The following is a 23,451-nucleotide window of genomic DNA, read 5'->3' on the forward strand; positions in this document are numbered from 1 at the left end:
GGTGGCATCCTGGGCCTGTTAGTGTTCTTGCTCTCCAGCTGCCACTTCTCTAGGATCTGTACACAACAGAAGCTAAAAGAGCTGAATGAGAAGGCTCACTGTGTGTTCTAAGCAGGCTGAACTGAGAAGCCGGGGTATATAAGCTGTAGTCCCAACAATACAAGAGGGTAAGACATGGATGGAAATGAACATGTGAAATTTGAAACAAATAAAGGTTTCAAGGGAAAAGGTGACAGAATGCTGCCTGCTGGGAGTCTGTGTCCCTGTAGCTGGCTTTCTGCCGGGAGAGGCATTCATACTCGCCTGAGGGAAAGGATCGGCCGAGGCAAGCAACACGTTTTCCGGTTTGAGGTCACAGTGAACGATATTTTTAAAGTGAAGATGCCGTAAAGCCACAAGTATCTATAAAAAAAGAAAATTACTGAAATAATTTTACTTTGGTCTATTATTTTATTTTAAAATGTACTCTACAGGGACATACATTTAAAAGCCCAAGCGTGAACTTATAATGTACAGGTAAGCTTCTTTATGCTCAAGACACTGAAATAAGGTAGATTAACACAGCAGGTTTCTAAGGAAACTTTGATGGGAAGACTAGCATTTTGTGGTATTCACAGAGCAATCAAGACAGGTATAGGCAAAATTCAATAATATTGAATTTTTTTCAAGGAAGCAGGACTCAGTCACTGTGTATTTAAAAATTATGCATTTATTTTTATTGAATTTATGGGGGTGACATTGGTTAATTTAAAAATGTCATCAGTACTCTTAATACATGGGCCTTAAATGCATCTGTCATTTAGTACACTGGACTCTGGATACCATGGCTATCAATTAGACAATACAATAAGCCACTTCGACCTTTCTGAATATAGGTTAGACTTTGGAGGTAGGGACTAAACAACAAGGCTTGAAAGCTACAGTTAAACAGTGACAACATTTGATATTAAATATTATCTTTTTTTCTTTTCTGTAACTGATTTCTTACCTGAGTAATTAAAAACTTCGTTATGTGCTCTGGCAACCTGCCCTTCTCACTTGACAAGATCATCTCCAGCATGTCTCCATGGAGTTTTTCCATAACAACAAACACTCTTTCGGGTGTTTCAAACATACACTCCAGATTTACAACACCAGGGTGATGAAGGTTCTATTAAAGATAAATAAAGCACTTGAAGAAAATGAGTTTTTTGATACTGGTTGGCAAACTCACTGATTATACAAAACTGTTCAAGTTACAAGCTATGAAGAAACCCACAGTTAAGATTTTTAACACCTCTAAATTCCACATGTGTTGCCTTATATTTTTGAAATTTTAATGCTTCCAAAAACTACATCTTTACTTTCTATGCACAGTGAAATTATTTTTTCTAGGCTAAAAATCCAAGTTCCAGCACAGTGAATTGCTAATTAGGTTTTAATTAGAATACCATATTGAGAAATCTATACTTTCTTAGGCTCATCTCCAATATTAAGCATGCTGCCCTAAATATGCATGCAAGGCCACCTCACACAGGTGGTACAAACTTAATGTGGAAAGGATGACATTTGTAGATGTGGAGCATCTGACTGCACTGATGAAGCACACTAGTCAAAACCTTCTGGAATTGCTCTGCTGCTGGAGGCTGGAGTAGTTTGCTGCAGAAGCTCTTGTATGGTTGGTTGGTATGAAGATGACTACGAAAACAGAAAAAAATTCCTCGAGTCTCTGCTTCATCTGGATATGATGCTAGGTGTAGTCCTGCATTGTTCTCTGGAACTCAATATTATCTCCACAATAAAGTGATGGCTAATAATAATAGGCTGCCTTTGGCTTGACATGATAATTATCATATATGTCAAGCAAAATTACTTGTAACACTAGATGGGTCTCTGTAATGATGCTTAAGTCTGAATGTCAGTCTCGGGTTATCAACAAAAGCCTTTGATCATTTGACCTTTACTCTTTATTTTCTACACACAATAACAACAAAAACCCTGATACTTAAAAAACAATGATATATTTCATTTATATTTCAATGAGAAACAGAAAAAAAATCATGAATGAAATTACCTAAAGAAAAAAGACAGGAACAAACTTAAATTTGCTTACAGCTGAACAGAGGAAAAAATAATTACATGCTTTATCTTAGGGGAAAAAACCTGAATGGGTGATAAAATTGTATGTAAAATGAGTCTTCACAAACCACTTGAACTTGAAATGGCTCCCTGCTCAGACCTCACAGATGGGTACTGGGTGGCAGAAGGCGCTGTGGTGAGTCTGCCCTGAAGCTGTCCTCTGTGATGCAGGCTGGCAAGGAGAGCCTGGCAGACCAGATGTGGAGCCCTGCGATGGTTAGCAGCAGCTGCCAGGATGCTCAGGGTGTCCTTCCACTATTTGGCAATTTTGATCTCTGCCCCAGATATCTGACGAGGCTTTTTGAGTTTGATGCCTAGGTGTCCAATCATGCAGCATAATATAGTCACGGAATAGCAAGTTTCTGAATGTGGTCCAAGAGACACCTGCACCTCCACCCAGAAGCCTTTCACCTCTAGAAGTATTGTTCTGGAAACTGTTAACTGGTCAAATCTGGCTACTTCAGACACTTGGCCTCCAGAGCTCTTCTCTCCTGGTCAGAGATGAAGCCTTGGAGAGAGGGCAGGATCAACAAAATTCACTCTCTCACTATTCGTACTTTATCTGTCCTGACTGCCTACAAGTGACGGCAGATACCTTTTGGTTTTGACCATTATGAAAGCGTCAGGTCCTTAGGTGGGAGACTCTAAGGAATGACTACATATGTCTGTCTAGCAAGCAGTGTGGAATTTGAGTAATTGCATTGCTCACACCTGAACTTGTGCATAAACTGTCTCACTTCGTTTTCTTATACACTCTTTCCTGACAGAGGAGCCCCTCCCACTGGACAGACTGTCAAGCTCTGGGTGTCTGCATGAATCAGCTGTCTTCTTTTAAATCAGCAATCATAGCAGAAGCTTTAAGAATAATATGAGAATCCTACCTGAGTTACGATTCTCCTGAGACAAGTTCACTATGAGACATGCTAAGTGCACCTTCCTCTTTTGAGTATCTCCTTAACTTACTATTTGTTAGGTTTACTATAACCTTAAGCACTTCAGCAGTTGTCTGGGGAGTTGGGCTTCCTTGAATTGCCATGGCCTTGCTGTTTGGGTGGGGAGCAGGAACAATGAAATTGGAAAGGAGCAGATAAGAGAAGGCAGCAAGGCAAAGGGGCCCCTTATGTGTAGATAGAGGGAATTCTACAGTGTGAAGGAGTAGACCAAGGTTAAGGGAGAGCAACCTCAGGGGCAAAAGAGGACAGAAGTGGTCCTGTTACTTTCTTCTGGTCAGAGCTGAAGTGTGTGGCAGAGTGGGTGGCATTAACAAACTCACACTCTCACTCAACAGCTCGCCTGCTGCTTCTGCTGACTTTGTTTTCAAAGCCATGAAAATGGGGAACAGGAGTTGGTAGATGACCTAGATGCTCTTCTGACTAAATTATCGGATATACCACATTTTGCCATGTATAATGTGCATTTGCCCAAATTTGAGGGGGCAGGAGTAAGGATGTGCATTATGCATGGGTAGTACTAATTCCCTATCTATGTTTTTAATTTTTTAATTTATGCTGATGTGTTAAAAGTGTTAACACTAGAAAGAAATGATATCATATGCAAAATCATACCCTGGAACACAATAATGGGTTTTGTGTGTAAATATAAATAAATAAAAAATTGAATTAAAAAGTTAAAATAAAAGATTTCTTCCTGAAAGTCTGGGCCAAAAATGTGGGTGTGCATTATACCTGGCAAAATACGGTACATACAATGCCAACCCTCATGTGGTCTACTTGTATTCCTCTAAGTATGCAAATTCTTGGCGGTACTAAAGTTCTTCACTCAATATATCCCCTTTTTCCTTTTCCCTACTCTACCACATGACTTGAGGAACATCCCCTATACAGAGAACTGAACCTGAATGTGTTTATCTAATTGGTACATTCACAGACTGTTCTAGCACAAGATTATGGAGCAGATTAATAAGATTCTTCCCTGTTAACTAAATTATGCCATGTTCACTGTAAATCTGAAGGACTCTACAAATGTTCTCTAATAGCATTTTAGTGAAAAGAATTAGGAAAAATTTTGCTGTTTCTTGATAAAGAACTTTGAATCCACTTAGGTATATACACCTTAAAAAAAATATATATATATATATATATTCAATGAAAGCATTGAATTAAAGGCTATGTATACATAAATGGTAAAAAAAGGTTTTAGAAAAGTTTGAACATATTCATTTTTTGTAGTTGGCCCTTGGTCTTTAATAGAAACCTTATGCTGTACAGGTTTGCTAAAGAATACAGGGGGTGGTAGCTGTAAAATCTTTCCAATAGCACAACTTTATTTTTCCTGCATAACTGATATATGATACGTTGGTATTTTTAAACTTCATTATGTGTGCTTGAGAAAAGGCCGCCATACATTCTTATGTATGACCTATTTTTTTTGCATTAAATCAAATGACCAAGCTTGTTTTTTACATGTAACAACAACAACAACAACAACAACAACAAAAACAGTATATAATCGTGTTGTATTTCTCCAAATTCTCATACCATACTGGTAGAAAATATTACCTTAGCCTAGAGAAGATAATGTTGAAGACTGGAAATAGAAAAAAAATCAAGCTATTATTTTCTTTTTTTTTTAAGATTTTATTTATTTTTAGAGAGGGAAGGGAGGGAGAAAGAGAAAGAGAGAGAAACATCAATGTGCGGTTGCTGGGGGCCGTGGCCTGCAACCCAGGCATGTGCCCTGACTGGGAATCGAACCTGTGATGCTTTGGTTCGCAGTCTGAGCTCAATCCACTGAGCTACACCAGCCAGGTCAAGCTATTATTTTCTATTATCATGCATAATTCATCTTATCTTTTTAATACCTTAAGAGTAACTCTAAGATATGCTTCAATCACACTGGTCCATGTGATTTGTTCACAATTTAAATTTTCTATATAAAATATATAAACTTTTCTTTTTAAAAAATATTTTATTTTTAGATAGAGGGAAGAGGAAGGAGAAAGAGTGGGAGAGAGACATCAATGCGTGGTTGCCTCTCATGTACCCTCTACCAGGGACCTGGCCTGCAACCCAGGCATGTACCCTGACTGGGAATCGAACCAGTGACCCTTGGGTTTACAGGCCAGCTCTCAATCCACTGAGCCACACCACCCAGGACTATACTTTTCTATATAAAATAACTATTCAACATTTTCCTCCTAATGTCCAAAGTAACTGAATTACCTTATTTTGCTAGGTATAATGCACACTTTTTTGCCCAAATATTTTAGGGAAAATTAAGGGTGCACATTATACATGGGTAGTACCTGAAATACCTTGTGTCTGTTCTTTTGTTTTTAATTATTTGTTACATAAAATTTCTTGTACCATAATATGTTAAAAAATGCTAAAATTCCTTTATAATACCAAAAACAAGTAGCTAAATATAAATAAATTAATAATTGAATTCAAATGAAAGTTTTTTTCCCTGAAAGTTTGGCCTAAAAACATGGGTAGGCATTATACATGGCAAAATACGGTAATTAAAAAATGGCTTGACAACTGCACATCAAATATGGCATACTAGTGTTCAGAAAGAATTTTTGCTAACTTTGCAGGCCTACCTCAGGAATTCAGATGATAAATTCCATGGCAGAGTAAGTACTACAGGACGCTCTGGCCATCTGTTTGTTGCATTTAAGTAATCTAATTTCCAGGAAATGAAACATTTGGTCAAGTACAGGAAAGAATAGTGTCCATTCACACATAACAGATGATGACATATCCATGAGGTGAATATAAGTTGTTCAGAAGTCTGGGAGGAAATATCATTTGGAGATCAAGATAAAAAATTTCCTGACTCAAGTTGCCTAGAGAATTCTTTTGCTATCAAAAGCAAAGGCTTTTTATAAAAGTAACAATATTTTATAATAAAAAATATTTAACTATTCACATTTTTATGTTTACATCCTATTTTGTATTTTCTGGATTTGTGTTAACATTTCATTTGTAGCTATATTTAATTTTAATAGTGTCACTTTATATATCATTCCATCTATAGCTGTGAAAAATTAAAGATGCCATATTTTCCCTGTGCTTCATTCAGGATACTTTACACTAAAACATGAGAATTGGGAAAGGGGAGAATTAGAATGGACAATTTTTCAACAGGATATTTAGGAGCAATGCAGACCTAATATGGGGACTTCTCACAACTTTTCTATCAAAACAACTAAATGATTTAGATTTTAGCTCTAACCGCACAGAATGATATGAATTTAAAAGTGATGAGTGCAGATCTTAATTCTAAATGCCATGAAAAGCAGAAGACTGTTCACAGCGGTGTGGGTGGGGACATGAGGTGCCTTTGTCAGAGGTAAAGCACTCAGAGGCTTTGTAGATTCTCATCTCTGCCAGTGTGCCAGGGTCAAGAGACACCATCTTTCCATTTTCTAATTATAGTCTCTTACAATTTAGGCTTCCTTTAGTGGTCCTAGGAATTATAATTACCTAATGTCTCATGAAGGGGAAACAGCATGTAATTCCCTGATATATATTTTTAAAAAGTCATCATGTTGACAGCAGATGACTATAAAAAAAACTAAATATAATACTCAAATTGATATGGTAAGTTAATCTCTCCTTCCTAAATTCCATAATCTTATACCCAACTATGTTTTGGGGCATGTTATTTAAAGGAAAGATGTCTAACAATGGGAACTGATGTCCTTCCTTCCAAACTTACTCTTTTGGTGTTTCCTCTCTCAATAAATGGCCAGACATCTCCATTAGCAACTGAGAATCACATTAAATATTTCCTTCTCCCTCAATTCCAAAATCAATTGATCTCTAAAACAAACAGCATCCACCTCCTTAATTTCTCTCACACTGACACCTCACCTCATCCCTATGGATCTGCCACAGCCTCCCAAGTGATCTTATCTTAGGTCTCGTTCACCTCCAATCCATTCTCTAAAGGATTGTCCCTATGATCTCCCCAGAGGCGATTCTGAATCATACCCTCTTGCTGTAGTTCCATGGTGATCACCACCAGCTTTAGCAGGCGGTGTACGTACCCCCTTAGCAAGGCACACGGGGCCCTTCACAAATGGCTTCTTTTCCTCCTCCCACCCAAATACTTCACTTTTTCTCCCACATATCTACCCATCTCTCTGGTCAGAATAAACTATTTTCAGAACAAGCCGTGCTCTCTCCCTTCTCTATGCTTTCATACACGCTGTTCTCTCTCAGCAGGAATGAAACTGTTTTGCCTGGTGTGAATTCTCAGCTGTCAGGCACCTTCCATAGACCCCCACGGTCTGACTTGTGTGTGTCTATATTTTCATCATCTTTGGTACAATCCTCTTTCATAACATTTAACATATTTAGTTACTGGTGAACCTATGTGTCTGTCTTACAAGACTACAAGCCCCTGAAGGACTGACTGTATTTTATCAATTATATTCCCAGAGTAAGCCTAGTGCATGGTACCCAAGACAAGTTTGTAAATTTAATGGAAGGATCAAGAATCCTTGTATCTCCTTTCTTTTCAGTACATGAATAACATTCTTTAAAGCTTAAATTAATTTACTAAAGTTATGTTAATACATATCTGACACACTCAGTGACATAGTACATTTTGCATCTAAAAATGGTAGACACTGATGACCTCTCTTCAGGAAAAAAAAATAGTACCAGACTTTTTCACTTTGAGTTCACTTGAATCTACTAGTAACCAATCTCAGGATTCTGCTGATGAATGATATGATCAGAAGTAATAATATTTTAAGTGATAAATACCAACAATATGGATGTGAATATCAAAGATGCTACCAGTGGTATGAATTGCAAAATGATTTTCTAAAGACCCAAGATATGGTCATTTCCAGGTGCTGTTCCCTCAAAATATAGGAGATTTGGCCACTGCTTCTGTAAATATTTCAGCATATTTTATAGGAATAAACATTTAATTTTCCTTCTACCTAAGTGATTTGTGTTTATTTTATATATGGTTCTTAAAAAGAAGACATGCCTTAGTTTTACCCCATTCTCAAAGCCCACAAGAAAATATTCACAGCAAGAGACAGGCAAAGCAACAGCAGCTAAAGATCATCGTTGGGATATTCCTTTTAAATAACCCCTTCCCTCCCTGCCAGTTCTCCCTTGCACAACTTGTGAAAATCTGATTTCCTATGATTTCATTAGTGGCCTGAGGATGAGAAAGAAAGCACTGAAAATGGGCTATTTAGACGATAATGATCACTGCACTTCTAACGCCCCTTACTTGGAAAAGGCCTCGCAGCTCCCTCCTTTCCATCCTTTTTGATTTGATTTACAGATGTGACAACAAGGAAATCCTTGAGGTCTGGAGCGTAGTTTCAGGAGCACAGTCCCTGGACACAGACCATCTATGAGTTTCAATTCCAGTTTTGCCACTTCCCTGCCTTCCATTTCTTGATATGTAAAATGGGGTGATGATAATAGTGTGTCTAAACTTGCAATACCACTAGGACTTAATGATCTAATGATTACAAAAGGCTTGGAATTAGACTCAGAACACAGTAAAGGTTACGTGTTACTGCTTGGAAGACTCTGCAACTTATAAAAGATCTGGGCCACACTGCAGTTTGATAACTGGAAGTTGACTCCAAGTGGCAGAAAAGAAAACTTCCCTTTGCTTTTCACCTAACACAGGCTACATCAGAAAGGAACTGGCAAAAGCTTGCTCCTGCTAGTTTGTGCTCCCCATCTTTCCCCCTGCTGCGGTTTTATACTTCAGGGATGGGAAGAGGGGTTTCTGCTGGGATGTCAGCCAGGTGGAGGCTGTGCCTGGCCCCACGTGAGAGCCTCCTGTCCTAGAGTGAGCGTGGAGATCGCTGGACTGTAGCATGTGAACGTGTTTCCACTTCACGTCAAGCTGGCAAAGACTCAGTTTAAGTAGGCTCACGCTTTAGTAGTCACCTGTCTTTTAGGAAATAACATTTTTGGGGGGAAATTTCACATGTAAAATTTTAGAAATGCACACTGATGTTAATGTAGGACAAAACAAAGCTAACACATGCTGTCAGAAGAATAAAGGCACATTATATTACTTCAACAGTAAGATTAGATATACCAATCCATTAGATATCCCCCTCCTGTGAATGGGGGTCACTGGCTGACTTCTAGATCAATGGGACCACAAATTTAACCCATCAGATTCTAGGAACTCAGAAAGGTTCAGATCATTCCTGGTAAAAATTGCTCTCCCATTCATCAGACTGGAGTGTACTATTACTTCTGTGGTGGGCACTAAGTGGCATGGATCAACCCTGGTTAAATATAGGTCAACATTTTGTGGGAGAAATAACAAATGAAAGTATCTCCATGAACTGCTAGTGACAATACATACATACTGTGCCCAGAGATCAAGAAAGGCAGTCAACTTTTAGGTGGTTAGCTTCTATGCACAATTTACCATTACATTTTTTCATCTTAAATTAGCTATAAATCTGTGTATTATATTAATACCAGACCAAGAAATTTTTAAAAAGACCAACTCAATATCTGCATAGCAAAAAAATCAGCTCAAGCCTGGTGTCAAGCTTCTGTGTTAATGTATACCCATACCCTATCTGCACATCTCAGTCATTCCGCACTTCATCAGTTATGGTGTGCTTCGGGTTAGCTTCAGGTTTGCTACAGACATGTGATAAATACAATGTCTTCTTCTTTCACTACAAAAGGAAGGAGAAGCTAAATGCAGAGGAAGAGAAGGAGCATGACAAAAGCACTTTTAAAAGGCTCTCATCATCTCTCATGTTGTTTCCAGCATTTTTTGACTTTTCACCAGGTGACAATACTATAAAAATATCTGACATTTGCTACCCATCACCAGGAATCCTTCATATTAGAGCTAGGAAGGGGAAATTAGCCCACTGTCTGGACTCATACTCTGAGGTTTCATGGACATTGATGTTTGTATGTGGCAGAAGTGGATACTGTAATTTTGGGAGGTGGGTGAGTACTTTTTGTCAAGAGAACTCAGGACAGACCCTCACATAGCAAGGTTCCTGTATGCATTGGAGTACCCACCCCAATCCTGAACCAAGGTCAGAGTTTCAAGTTGAACTTAGGCAAAAGAGCATGATATTGGAGAACCAGAAACAAAGGCTTCAAAGACAGAAAATTAGTAACTGATCAATACCATTAGAAAAAATATTCAGTGTTAGAAAACATTTCCCCAGAAAGCATGACCCCCTTTCCTTGATGCCACTACTCAGTCTGTGTGTGTGTGTATGTGTGTGTGTATAAAAAACTTCAAATATCTGGATAATTTTCCTATTTGCTACCAAACACATAACAATGGAGACACAGCTGAAACACATTTTTATTTACTGTTAATCTACCTAGTTGGAGACATGAACACACAAATCCAAACTTGTCCTGGAGTTAGATTTAAAGCATAATGTTTAGCAAATCATATCACTGTAGACCAGCTTCTACATTTAGATGTCAGCACTTCACCCGAAAGTTTAACATTCTATCACAATGTTAAATATCTGTGCAGACACATAACCCCCTTATGTCTTACATGTCAGAGAGTGGGAACTGGAATGAATGTACAGGGTCTACTGGGCAGGGAGAGAGGACGAGACGTTATGTGCAAACAGGCCAAATGGTGACACCTTACATTTGCATAAGGGTTCTGTGGTAAAATGTGTTTATTCTCAAAATTAAACAAGTTCTTAAACACGGGCCTTCTCAGAGCTCACTTCCCAGATGTGGATGACCTGGACATACGTAAATTGTTTTAGTGGGGCTTCTTAACCCCCACCCCCTCTCACAAATGAATTTAATTTTTTTCTCCAAAATATGCTGTGAAACACTGAAGTAAAAAACATGCTACACATCATTTCCTTCAGGCCCCCTGAAACAGTCCTGTGAAGCAAGTGCACCGAGTCAGATGAATTCCATGATTAAGGAAAACAGAGTTAAAAAAAAGATTTACCCGAAAAATAGAAGTTTTGACTTGGAACATGGCTTTTTGCCACAAGGCTTTTCACTATGACTAACTTATCAGACACAATATTTGAAAAACTTTGTAAGTTCATTTTCTTTTTCTCATAATAAATCTTTGTTTTCATTTTCCCTCTACTTTAGACATGTATGCACATAATCTACAAGCTTTATTTCTTGGAACACGCAAAAGATAAGATTACACTGGAACTGAAAAACCTGCCTAAAGAAACAATTCCAAGTAAATCTTCTTGAAATAAAACACAAAGAAAGAGATATTTGAAGAAGTATAATAAACATATCAGATGAAACGATGACAGTGAGGCAGGAGAGTTAGCTTAGGAAACGGAGTCCCTAAGTGAGGACACTATAGATGGGACTTGTGGCTAGACACCTACCCATCGCTGCCCCATCCCAATTTCCTGGGTGAGAAACAGTTAATACAAACAAAACCCAGACTCAGCCAGAGTTGGCAACTCAGACCTCCCTTGCAGTTTTGAAACTGCTCTGTTCTGCAGATCACCATGACAGTTCCGAGGAGATCAAAGAAAGAGCCACCATCCAGAGAGGAGGAACTGAGACAAGCTGTGGCTATGACCAACCCCGTGTCAGAGACCACAACCTACCTGCCCATTCCTCCCCTCGCCCACAGCTGATAAAAACCTCTACCCGACTTCCTCGGGACAACTCACTCTCTGAGTTCAGCTGCTCTCCCTTCCTTTGAGCGCTTACTGTCATTCTGATACATCTACTGTGCTTTGCCGAATCTCTCTGTCTTGTTGTTGAATTCTTTCCCGCACAGTAACGAGCTTGGACACTGGCACGGGGCTGCGGCCTCCCACAGCCTCCTCAGGAGCCCTTCAGCACCCAAAGTATAAACTGACCTCTCACTATACACTAAGAAAGAAGGTAATCAAACATGGCATATTTTTCTCTAAAAAATGGCTTCATAATTTTAAAAAAATCAGTAGTTTGCAAATATTTCATTTTCCCCCCATATTTGGCAAGATTATTCTCTGGTTTTCTACCATGATTATCTCTGCCCCACATACTCTTGATCATCTCTTCGGACTAAGAGAAAAAAAGTCACATATCAAGAGAAAAAAACATGTATTCACAAGATATATATTTGGTCTTGCTCCATGAAGAAAAATTGCCATGTTTTTTAAACAAAAAGGAAGGAGGATTAGGAATATTTTATTGTTTTATTGGCAGGCTCCGCAATTGGGCACCTCATGCTTCCTTCAGCTGTGGATACAGAAATTTGTTCAACAAATACTAAATGCCTACCGGGAGCCAGGCACACGTTTAGACATGATAAGCCTGATCCCAGTCAATACATGTTCTTATTATGATGAAATTATGTGTCTCCAGGTTCCCTACTTAGAAAAGTCAACATTGAGTTATTTGATCTTGCTTTGGGAGCTAGACCTACAGCCCAGTGGCTGTGAACTAGTAATATCTAATGAGTATAAAAACTTTGCTATGTTCCAGGCACTGCTGAGTTTCACAAATTATCACATTTGATTCTCACGTCTATGAGGTTTTATAGATAAGGGTACTGAGGCAAAGAAAGCTTTATAAGTTATGCAAGCTCCCAAGAACTCTTAAATACAAGTCTAATATTCCAATCCAGGTGGTCTAACTCTAGAGCCTATGTTCTTTAAACACTATGCTACACATTGTCTTAATTCAAGTTTATTCAGGACTTCAATACTGCCTGTTCTAACTACTATGCTTCAGGAGCCATGCTGTTTAAGACTCCCCACCATGATCATTCAACCCATCTGAGCATGCTTCTGGATTTCTGATTGCTACCCATTGTCAGTTACCTCACCACAGTACCCTGCCCCTATACCTGTGACGACACTCACCCTGACAATCTGGACTCCCTATCTTCCTGACTGACAAGACCTCTTTTCTACACCTTATTCTATTTTTAAACCTGTGAACCATCAGTGTTGTTCTCTTACCAAAATCCCTGCTGATCTTATGGTTCCACTGCCTTTCAAGGAAAAATTCTACATGTTACTGTTACATGTTCTCTGATTTCCTCTGCACACAATATACAACCCCCCCCCCCCCCAATGCACACACACAGGGCTCAGCTTTTGAGACAGCCTGTAACACCTGGAAACAATGAATGTATTCTACAAACTTTTCCCACTCACCAAATACCAGAATTTTGTAATTACAGCCTAAAATGTAATGATTTATTTATACAAAAGGTATTATAACAGAGGTCCTGAGAAAGAATTTAAGGAAATTCAGTATGTGATTTCAGACAACTTTGTCAAATGTTAATCAATTACCTGTATCTTTTCTATAGTCTAGGCCTTGTGGAAGTTGAAAAAAATAGACATGGCCGAGACCTTCAAACTGCTTGTAATCTAATTATTACATAAAATACACCTGATAAATATTAAAGTACTACTTTATTCTAACACTAGAAACCAAAAATAAAAAGGAAATATGGAAAAGAGCATAAGACAGAGAGCATTGGGGATCTCGACTATCAATCAAACACTGATGAGCCAGGTAAACCAAGACTGGCATCCAGGGCTGGAATTAAAAACCAAGCAATGGCTGGAGGTTAAGAGTATAACAATGACAATGACTGGAATAGAAGTGGAAGACTCAGCTGAACAGGAGAGATTAAGTCCAATGACATCACCTGTACTGCTACAGGACAGGACAAGAAGACAGGTTCAATGAAATAAGGAAAAGAAAACTAAGCTATGGAGAGATAACATGGAAACCCATCAAAGACTCATTAGGTTGTGGTCTTCAGGATGGACCAGGGGAAAGGAGGGCCAGGAGGATGACGATGGAGTGGGAAGCGGGAGAAAACTCAGCTACCAGGATTATCATCAGTTTCAGTAAGCAAGGCATGAATTCAAAACCCCGGTATAGTCTAGTGACAGTGGAAATGTGAGGGCTGTAGCCAAGATCACTTAGAAAGAGAAATGAGGTGATTGTGACTGTCACTGCTAGCTGAGAACAGCCTCTCACAAAGTTTTCTTGCCTTTAAACATTCTTCCTATATATGTCATTTCTAAATATTGATGCGATCATAACAATTTCTTTTTCCAAATCCTTCAATAATTTACAGTCATCTGAGCATAATAAAATCCAATTGATTTGGCACAACATCAAATCTCTGTATGAACTCACACAAAACCCATTTTCTGGTTTTACTGCATATTCTGTCCCACCACACAGTCTCCAAACTAAGGCAGGCTCTTCGGGAACAAAAAGAATTTTAAGGGCTATGTAAGCAGAGAGAGTGTTTTAAGAGCATCTGTTTTGTTTACATGTGTAGCTCTATTGCCTGGTACATGGGGAGAACTCAATAACTACTTTGAATGAATGGATGAATGAATCGTAACAGTCCATAAATAAGCTCCAATACAGATCTGCCTGAGAATATCCCTGTGGTCTCAAAATTCTCCATTCCCAAGTTCCCTTTCACAACAATTTTTATCCCACTTTCCAAAAGAAAGGCCTGCTTCTCACATATTCCAAATTACAAGAGCACCCACCCATGGGGAGGAAAATACTCTTGGATAAAATAAACAAAAAATTCAAAATACCGTGTTGGTGTAAAACAAATTACCTTAATAACTTCAAAATAATTCTTTGCCAAAGAAGTTTCTAATTCATGCTTTCAAGAAAATTAGAGAAGAATTTAGTGGATTTATTAACAGAGGATTAAAATAAATTTCTAAAGATAAATCACTTTTTTGGCTTACAACTTATCTTCTACATTTTAGAAAAGGAATTATTGCTGAACTTTGTCTAATTCAAATGATAAGTTATATTCACCCATGAAATTATCAACTAAATTAAAAAATCATTCTCATTAAATAACTTATTTTTAGTAACATTTTAGTTTTTATGTTGAACATAGATAAAAATTTACAGAATATGTATTTTGCTTGATAAAGCTTTTACCAATCATTATTGTGATGATAGCTTAATCCAGGAGAATGCTTAAAGTACTTAAAATATAATAAAAAATTAAAAATTGTACTTATTTTTGCTCTGGCTGGTGTAGCTCAGTGGACTGAGCACGGGCCTGTGAATCAAACAGTCACTGGTTTGATTCCCAGTCAGGGCACATGCCTGGGTTGCAGGCCAGGTCCCCAGAGAGGGGTATGTGAGAGGCAAACACACATTGATGTTACTCTCTCTCTCCTTCCCCTCTCTCTAAAAATAAATAAATAAAATATTTTTAAAAATTGTACTTATTTTTATTGTAAATAATTATGAAGAGGACCAATAAAAGACTTCCAAGTATAAAAATACATTACATTGGAATACAATTCTGTGGAAAAAGTATAATATATATTCACAGAAAATAAGGAAGCTGTAAAATACTGTATTGTTAAAACAGGGCCTATTCATGTATTTCTAAAAATGGTTGATAAAGAATTTCAAATGTCTATATTTAGATTTTAATGCATACATTTAAAGGAGTGATAAAACAGCTTTATTTGCAAATACCAAGATTTTCAATTCACTACAAAATTAAGACTCTTTAAATTTCTGACAGAATTGTTCATATACCAGCAGGTACACAATTTTTTTAGAACTGTTTCTTCTAAAATAACCTTCAGTTTCCTACTCACTTTTCATAGAATATTGGTGTTGCTGAGGTAAGTAGCCCCCAGCCTGATGGCTCTTAACACCATTTCTTTGGTTATCACACTCAAGATTTCATCAATGTTGTATTTCCCTTGGAAGTCTCCTGTTCCATCACCTTGGCCTTGATCATATGCTTCCCCATTTCACTATGCTTCCACAGCTGTCCTGGTAGCTACTGGTACCTGATGGTCCTAACAGATGATAAACACTTTAGGGGGTTCCTTCATTTGTATATGACCCAGAAGCCCAATAAATCACTTAATTTAAAGGAAGTGCTTCACAGGTGCTGATGAATGACTTAACATTTTCTTTTCATTTTTAAAAAATTTTAGTTATTCTATTATAGATGTTCCAATTTTTACCCCTTTGCCCTCCTCCACCTGAGCCCATCCCCTACTCCCATATTCAATCTCTACATCATTGTCCATGTCCATGGGTCATTTATACATGTTCTTTGATTAGTTCTTCCTCCTTCTTTCCACCCTTATCCCCCTCCCCCTACCTTGGCCTCTGTCAGTCTGTTCCATGTTTCCATGCCTCTGGTTCTATTTTGTTTGTTAGTTTATTTTGTTCATTTGGTTCCTCTTACAGGTTAGATCATATGGTATTTGTCTTTTGCCACCTGGCTTATTTCACTTAGCATAATAGTCTCCAGTTCCATCCATGCTGTTGCAAAAGGTAGCAGTTCATTCTTTTCTGCTGCACAGTATTTCATTTTGTAAATGTACCACAGTTTTATGATTCACTCATCTACTGATGAGCACTGTTTTCAGCACTTGGCTACTATAAATCATGATGCTATGAACATAGGGGTGCATAGGTTCTTTTAAATTGGTGATTCTGACCCTGGATGGTATGATTCAGTGGATTGAAAGCCGGCCTGTGAACCCAAGGGTTGCTGGCTCAATACCCAGTCATGGAACATGCCTGAGTTTCAGGCCAGGTCCCTGGTAGGGGGTATGTGAGAGGCAACCACACATTGATATTTCTCTCCCTCCCTTCCCCTTTGTCTAAAAATAAATAACATTGGTGATTTGGGATTCTTAGGGGATATTCCCAACAGTGAAATGGCTGGGTCAAAATGGAATTGCAGTTCCATTTTTAATTTTTTAAGGAAACTCCATACTGTTTTCCACAGTGGCTGCACCAGTCTGCATTTCCATCAACAGTGCACTAGGGTTCCCTTTTCTCCACAGCCTTGCCAGCACTTGTTGTTTGTTGATTTGTTAATGATGGCCATATTGGCAGGTGTCAGGTGATATCTCATTGTGGTTTTAATTTGCATCTCTCTGATGGTTAGTGATGTGGAGCATCTTTTCATATGTCTGTGGGCCCTCTGTATGTCCTCCTTGGAGAACTGTCTATTCAGGTCCTTTGCCCATTTTTTAATTGAATTGTTTATCTTCCTGGTGTTGAGTTGTATGAATTACTTAGAGATTTTGGAGATCAAACTCATATCTGATGTATCACTGGCAAATATGTTCTCCCATATGGTCAGTTCCCTTTTCATTCTTTTCATTTTGGTGATGGTTCCTTTAGTTGTGCAGAAGCTTTTTAATTTGATGTAGTCCCATTTGTTTATTTTTTCCTTTATATCCGTTGCCCTAGGAACTAGATCAGCTACGTGGGATATCTGACATTTTACTGCCTATGTTCTCCTCTAAGACTCTTATGGTATCATGACTTATAGTTAAATCTTTTATCCATTTTGAGTTTATTCTGGAGTATGGTATAAGTTGGTGGTATAGTTTCATTTTTTGGCATGTACCAGTTCAGGTCTCCCAACACCATTTATTGAGGAAGCTATTTTTACTCCATTGTATGCTCATTGAAGGAAAAGGTTCTTGTTTAAGAAAATGGAAGAATGATAGTAAAATAGTCAAAATTAGGGAGAGAGTATCTTGCAAGCAAGGACATTAGATTTAAGCATTTGGCTTTAGGCTGGTTGGCTAGAGGTATGAGAGGCACAGCAAAGTGAAGATGCCCAAAGGTCAGAAATAGGAGACTGAAGTGCCTGTGAAAGATCTGATCTCAACAAAGACCTGTGAAGAGATGACAGATGTCTCTCTTAAAGTGATGACCTCACTCTGGGAATGAGTGAAGCATTTAGATGAATGGAAGGAGAAGTTTGAGAAGACAGTCGGAAGAGCTAGCGGGAAAGAGAAAAAGGATCTGTTACATGCAGGGGTGAAGTGGGGAGCAAGACTGGAAGAGGAGCAAAGAATCCATACTGCGGAAGGACTGAGATTAGTCAAATGGAATAAAGACTAAAACACAGCCACAGTGCCACAGCTGAACAAAGGTAGGGGTAGAGGACAGGAGCATGGCAAAAGTCTTGTATTTTCTTACAAAAGATGTGAAAACCAAAGATGAGAAGGGGATTTATGAACAAGAATTGAAGGCAGAGTACAGCAGAAATCTGCAGTGCCACGGTACAGAAGGGAGAACTGGACCATGGCTGGGAGAGGCAGCCTAGATAAATCAAGACCACTTTTGGTTGTTGCCGTTTGTTTTTGGTTAAAAGAGGCTTGAATGAGAAGAGGGAGTGCTTCACATTACAGAAACCAGAGTGACAGGAGTAATACTATGAGACAAGTGCAGTGCAAGGGGACACATTTATGATCTGTAAAATTCTCACGTATTTTTTCTACATTCTGTATTCTATGTTCAATACTTTTATGATTCCAAAATGCTCCCATCATTGTATCACAAACAGAAGCTCTGGTGTTATTCCTTATATAAACGAAAGAAAGTTGATAATTACAAAAATAAAAAGAATAGTGTATCCATTAGAATTATATTAAGAAATAGTATCTGAAAGCTTTTTATGCATTGTGATATTGTAATGTTAGAAAATGACCAAATAAGCCCATGTCAATAACTTAAATTATGTTAAATGTATCATTCCAATATTACTTACTTTTGATTTTAAATTTCCAAGTTTTCTATGATATACTTGCATCTCCTTATAAAGGTTAGTTTTTAGTGATATCCCTAATAATCATAAAACTGTATATTTTTAATTTTGTTGACATGAATAGAAAAAATAATTTCAAATTTATCATGTAGTTTTAACCAAGTTACACAATTTGAAATAACAGTATAATTAGGATCCATTGGGAAGTTTATGAAATAATTTTAACATCTACATTAATTAACATCATTCTGAAATATATAATAATAATTAAGTATTTACAGGTAATGAAAGCAGCTATTCTAAATAATACAAATAAGGAACAATTATGGTGTAAGATTGACACTTGCCTTGATTTTTAATCGATGAAAATTATCTAAAAAGCTTACTTTTCTAATGACTGAATTAGACCTTGGGAAGCCTTTGCTTAGGTTATATACAGAAGATGAAATGAAAAACAACAACAACAACACAGTTCTACTTTTTTGTCCATAGTTTTGCAACCTTGAAGTCTTGTATAAGCTAAGGTACTTTTTTACAAACATAGAAAGAAATCTAAATTTGACCAGCAGACTAACAGATTGCATGAGGACCTTTAAAATCAGCCACTTCAACCCACATGATCCCCTTCTGGAGAATCAGGAGGAGGGAGGGGGTAGGACAGAAGTTCTCAGACTCCAGGTACAACCAGAAACTAGGACACTAACTTTGGTAAGCTCGGCACCACAGGGCGGAGGATACCAAATGCTTCTGGGTATCACTTTATATCCAGAGGGACAGAAATCTGTTCTTCAAAATTAGTGGGAAAAAAAAAACCCTTCTCCACTGTTCAAGTGACTTCAATCACAGTACTTTTTCTGAGTAGATCAATCAGTGAGTCAGAATTCCAATCCCCAGTCCCTAACCCCATTACACTTTGAATTTTCAGGTTCAAAAAAGTGAATTCTTTCTTTTGCTAAGAAATACAAATGGGGCAATGAAGGCTTTCAAAGAACAAACCATACATTATCTTTCTTAATTAACCAACCACTGAACCATTCACAACAATGTGCAGTCTAGGTTTTTGCTACCTGGTTAGACACTATGCATTCTATTTCATGGGATAAAATGGTGTTTCTATACAGTTTTAACAACAAATATTCACTTGACAAGTATTTGCTAAATACCTAATGTGTGCCAGGTGTTCAGGATATATTAGTAAACAAAACAGTGATATCTCCCTTCATGGTAGGTATATTCTGTGGGTGGGGCTGGGGTGGGGAGAGAACCCACAATAAATATAATAAATGAAATCAATAATGGGCTAGAAGGTGTATGTGTTATGAAGAAAAGGAAATCACAGACTGCAGTAAGAGGGGTGCAGGGGTAGGTATGGGGATGATGCTGAGTGCACTGCAGATTTAAATAACGTGTGAGTGCGATGCTTGCACAGCTGGTGGTATCTGTGCTAGTGAACTCCACTGACTCTAGGTACTGAATTACAGTCTTTCCTGAGAGGCTGGCATATCTGACAATGGTAAAAGAGTTCAAACATTCTTTTCATTTGTTTCAGTTGGGGGAGGTGATGAGCTCCCTATTTTTGGTGAACAAATTTTGAAACAATGGCAACTCTAGGATGAAGTATGAACTCCTGAACTTGGCATCTGCATATAATTAAGCCAAACTTGAACAAAACTCATTGTATAGGTCATATGACTGAAAATTCAATACACAAGTAGGCAGCATAGTAAAGGTAGAGCTGCAGGATATAAGTTAAAGACTTAAGACAGTAAGGACCAGTGTGCCTTTGTCCCTACCTTATCCACTGGACACAAACAGTGCTTAGTTCATGATATGATTCAATATGAGTAGGATGAATGAAGCAAAAAATGACTGGGGACAAAGAAGATGTGATAAGTGAAGAGGTGTTTGAGATTTCAGGCCATAATAAGAGAGCTGCTTGACTTCTTCATGTGCTCAAGGGACATAATTTGACTTTTAATCCAACCTAACTTGTTTTAGAAAACCATATTATTATAATTAAAAAAGTACCAAATGTCTGCTTATTACATTTTAATTATTGACTACACCTGTTCTTTTATTGATGTATTTACTTATTTATTTTAAAAGGGTGCAGAGGAAGGTATTTTTCTTTTTTAAAAGATTTTATTTATTTATTTATTTATTTTTAGAGAGCAGGGAAGGGAAGAAGAAAGAAAGGGAGAGAAACATCAATGTGAGAAATACTGATCAGTTGCCTCTTGCATGAGCCCTGATAGGGGGCTGAACCTATAACCGAGGCATGTGTCCTGACCCTGAATTGAACAGGTGACCTTCTGCTTTGTGGGACCATGCTCAACTAACTGAGCCACATCCCTCAGGGCTGCCCCTATTCTTTTAGAAGAGGAGATGGGAGGCAGGTATGCTCAGATATATTTTATTTTTCTACCTCACTGCAGAGGCAGCAGCCTGGGCTGAAGGCTCAGGAAAGCTGATTAAAAGACCTAGGAACAGAAAATCAGACCTTCAAGAGTGACCAGGAGTGTCCAACTTTTTGGCATCTCTGGGCCACAGTGGGAGAAGAGTTGTCTTGGGCCACACATTAAAAACACAACCACTAACGAAAACTGGTAAGCAAAAAAAAAAAAAAAACCTTTAAAGTAAATTTATAATTTTGTGTTGGGCTGCATTCATAGCCATCCTGGGCCACATGTGACCCGCCGGCCACAGGTTGGACACCCTCTAGTCCATCTTCTACAACTGCCACATGGACCAGGAAAGCCCTCTCATGCCCTGGAAGTTAGGAAGAATATCTCCGCCTAATGCCAACTCTGGAGTGGCCGTGATGCAAAGGAACAGGCCTTCAGATACCACATGGGAGTGGAGACCAGGAAAGCAAGGGCCAAGTTTGGGAATGTGTCATTTACTAAGTTTTCAAATGTCATCTGCAGCTCAATGGTGCCTTTCAAAATTCTGGTTTAAATATCTTTTTTGTTAACTGATTAGCAGGCACTGAGCTACAATTCTGTGAACTGACATGTTCAAAGCTGTGGCCATCTTCTCCCCTATGAAAATGGGACATTTATGTAGTGGTCCTCTGAGTCCTCTGTGCGACATTAGTTATCCAAAAGCACAGAAACACCACCTTCAGAAATCTGAATCCTACACAGGTTTGTTATTATTTTTAGTTTTCTGTACACATGAGCTTCTTTAGGGCAGAAATCGTATTTTTTCAACTTCTAATTGTATGAAACTCAATAAATGGCAGCTAAATGAAAAAAAAAAGAGAAGAAATTCAATGTTTCATTTTGTTAGCAATGTTCAAATGAAAATTACCAAATAAAACTATGAATTAGAAATTATGATCAGCATGCATGACAAGCAGAGAATTAGGGCAATTATATAAAAATGGGCATTTATCAATGGTCTAAATTTTCTAGACTAGATAGCTAGTTTGACCATATTTAGTATACAATTGCTCATTTCCTTCCGGTCTACAGAAAACATTTTAATGATTAAAAAATTATATATACCACATAATACCACATTTATCAACAAATTCTGGCTTTAAAAAGGGACTTATCATTGAGAAGAGTTAAGCAACATGCTCAATATTAAATGACAGATTTACAGTAAGAGACAAAAGGAGACATTAATAACATATATTACTTGTTTACCTGGTATGCTGACAGTTACACCCTCAATTCATATAATTATGGCAACATAAAGGGAAAATGTTTATGATGAAAGGTAATTTAAAATGTAAAAGAAATGGTCTTAGCATGTCCACTATGAACAAATGCTGAAACATTACCCATTTACTGAGTACTAATAATGTCTAAAAATCTACAATTAAGTACATAAAAAAAGAACTGCTTACTAGACTTAGGAAAGATACTACCCAGCCAGTAGTTTGGTGCATAATCTGTCTTTTCAGTAATTTTAAAGTGTTTCTCAATACCTATGTCACACATATTTGGGTAACTTTTCTTTCTTTGCAGAAGTAGAGAGGTATTCTATAGCTTCCTAATGAAAAACAAGTGAGTACCTGTAGAATTGCAACCTCATTACGAAGCTGGCTTTCTTGTTTTGTTGGAAATCTTAATTTGTCAATGATTTTAATAGCTACATCTCTTCCTGTTTTACGATGCTTTCCTTTAAAATAAAAAATAAAAATATTAGTATGTTATTAAATATCTACATGAAAGAACACCAGAATTCATAGGAACACTTATATAAATTGTAACAATGCTTCACTAAATAAATTAACATTTCTGATGTGCATTAACTTATATCGATAAAGATTTCAGTTCTTGGCTTCATTATTCTAAATCATACATGTACTATAAAATTAGCCACAATTTAAAACATAAAAAATTGGAACATTAAAGCTACATGTATTAATAGCCTATTATTTTCTCATAAAAACATATGATTTAGAAACAGGATACTGAACTATTTAATATATAAAATACTCATACCAACAGTACAGTGCTATCCTTAAGAAAGCATAGTTTTAAATTCCTGGTAAACTAATGTGCATTATAATGGAAGGAGTAAAAATCTTGGTTCTGTCACTCACTAGCTTTGTGATCTTAAGCAAATCACTTAAGTTTTCTGAGTTTTAGGTTCCTCATCTTCATGATGTGGTTGAGAGAATTAGATGAAATTAGATAGGTAAAGTACACACAGTTTCCAGATAACTATATACACTCAAAACATGTTAGTTATCATCATCACTGTCATCATCATTATGACATTACAGGCCATTTGCCTACAATACATCCGTTTAATTTTCACAACAACCCTTTGACGGAATCTGTAGGGCACCCTTAAACTCTCAACTTCTATGCTACT

At 37.6% G+C, this 23,451-nt stretch overlaps 1 protein-coding gene across 2 annotated transcripts in view; it reads right to left on the minus strand.

Annotated features, from left to right (window-relative positions):
- Positions 1 to 23,451, minus strand: part of PRKD1 (protein kinase D1) — a 323,064-nt gene that overhangs the window by 20,481 nt on the left and 279,132 nt on the right. For both annotated transcript variants that reach the window (XM_045841151.1, XM_045841150.1), the window contains 3 exons: positions 22,643 to 22,749; positions 989 to 1,150; positions 304 to 402 (listed from right to left, as the gene is read on the minus strand). In XM_045841151.1, the coding sequence (XP_045697107.1) occupies positions 304 to 402; positions 989 to 1,150; positions 22,643 to 22,749 (368 nt within the window). The remainder of the gene's footprint in view (positions 1 to 303; positions 403 to 988; positions 1,151 to 22,642; positions 22,750 to 23,451) is intronic.

This window comes from Phyllostomus hastatus, unplaced genomic scaffold (assembly GCF_019186645.2).
Source record: "Phyllostomus hastatus isolate PE091 unplaced genomic scaffold, TTU_PhHast_1.1 phas_contig_348, whole genome shotgun sequence".
Classification (NCBI taxonomy): Eukaryota; Metazoa; Chordata; class Mammalia; order Chiroptera; family Phyllostomidae; genus Phyllostomus; species Phyllostomus hastatus.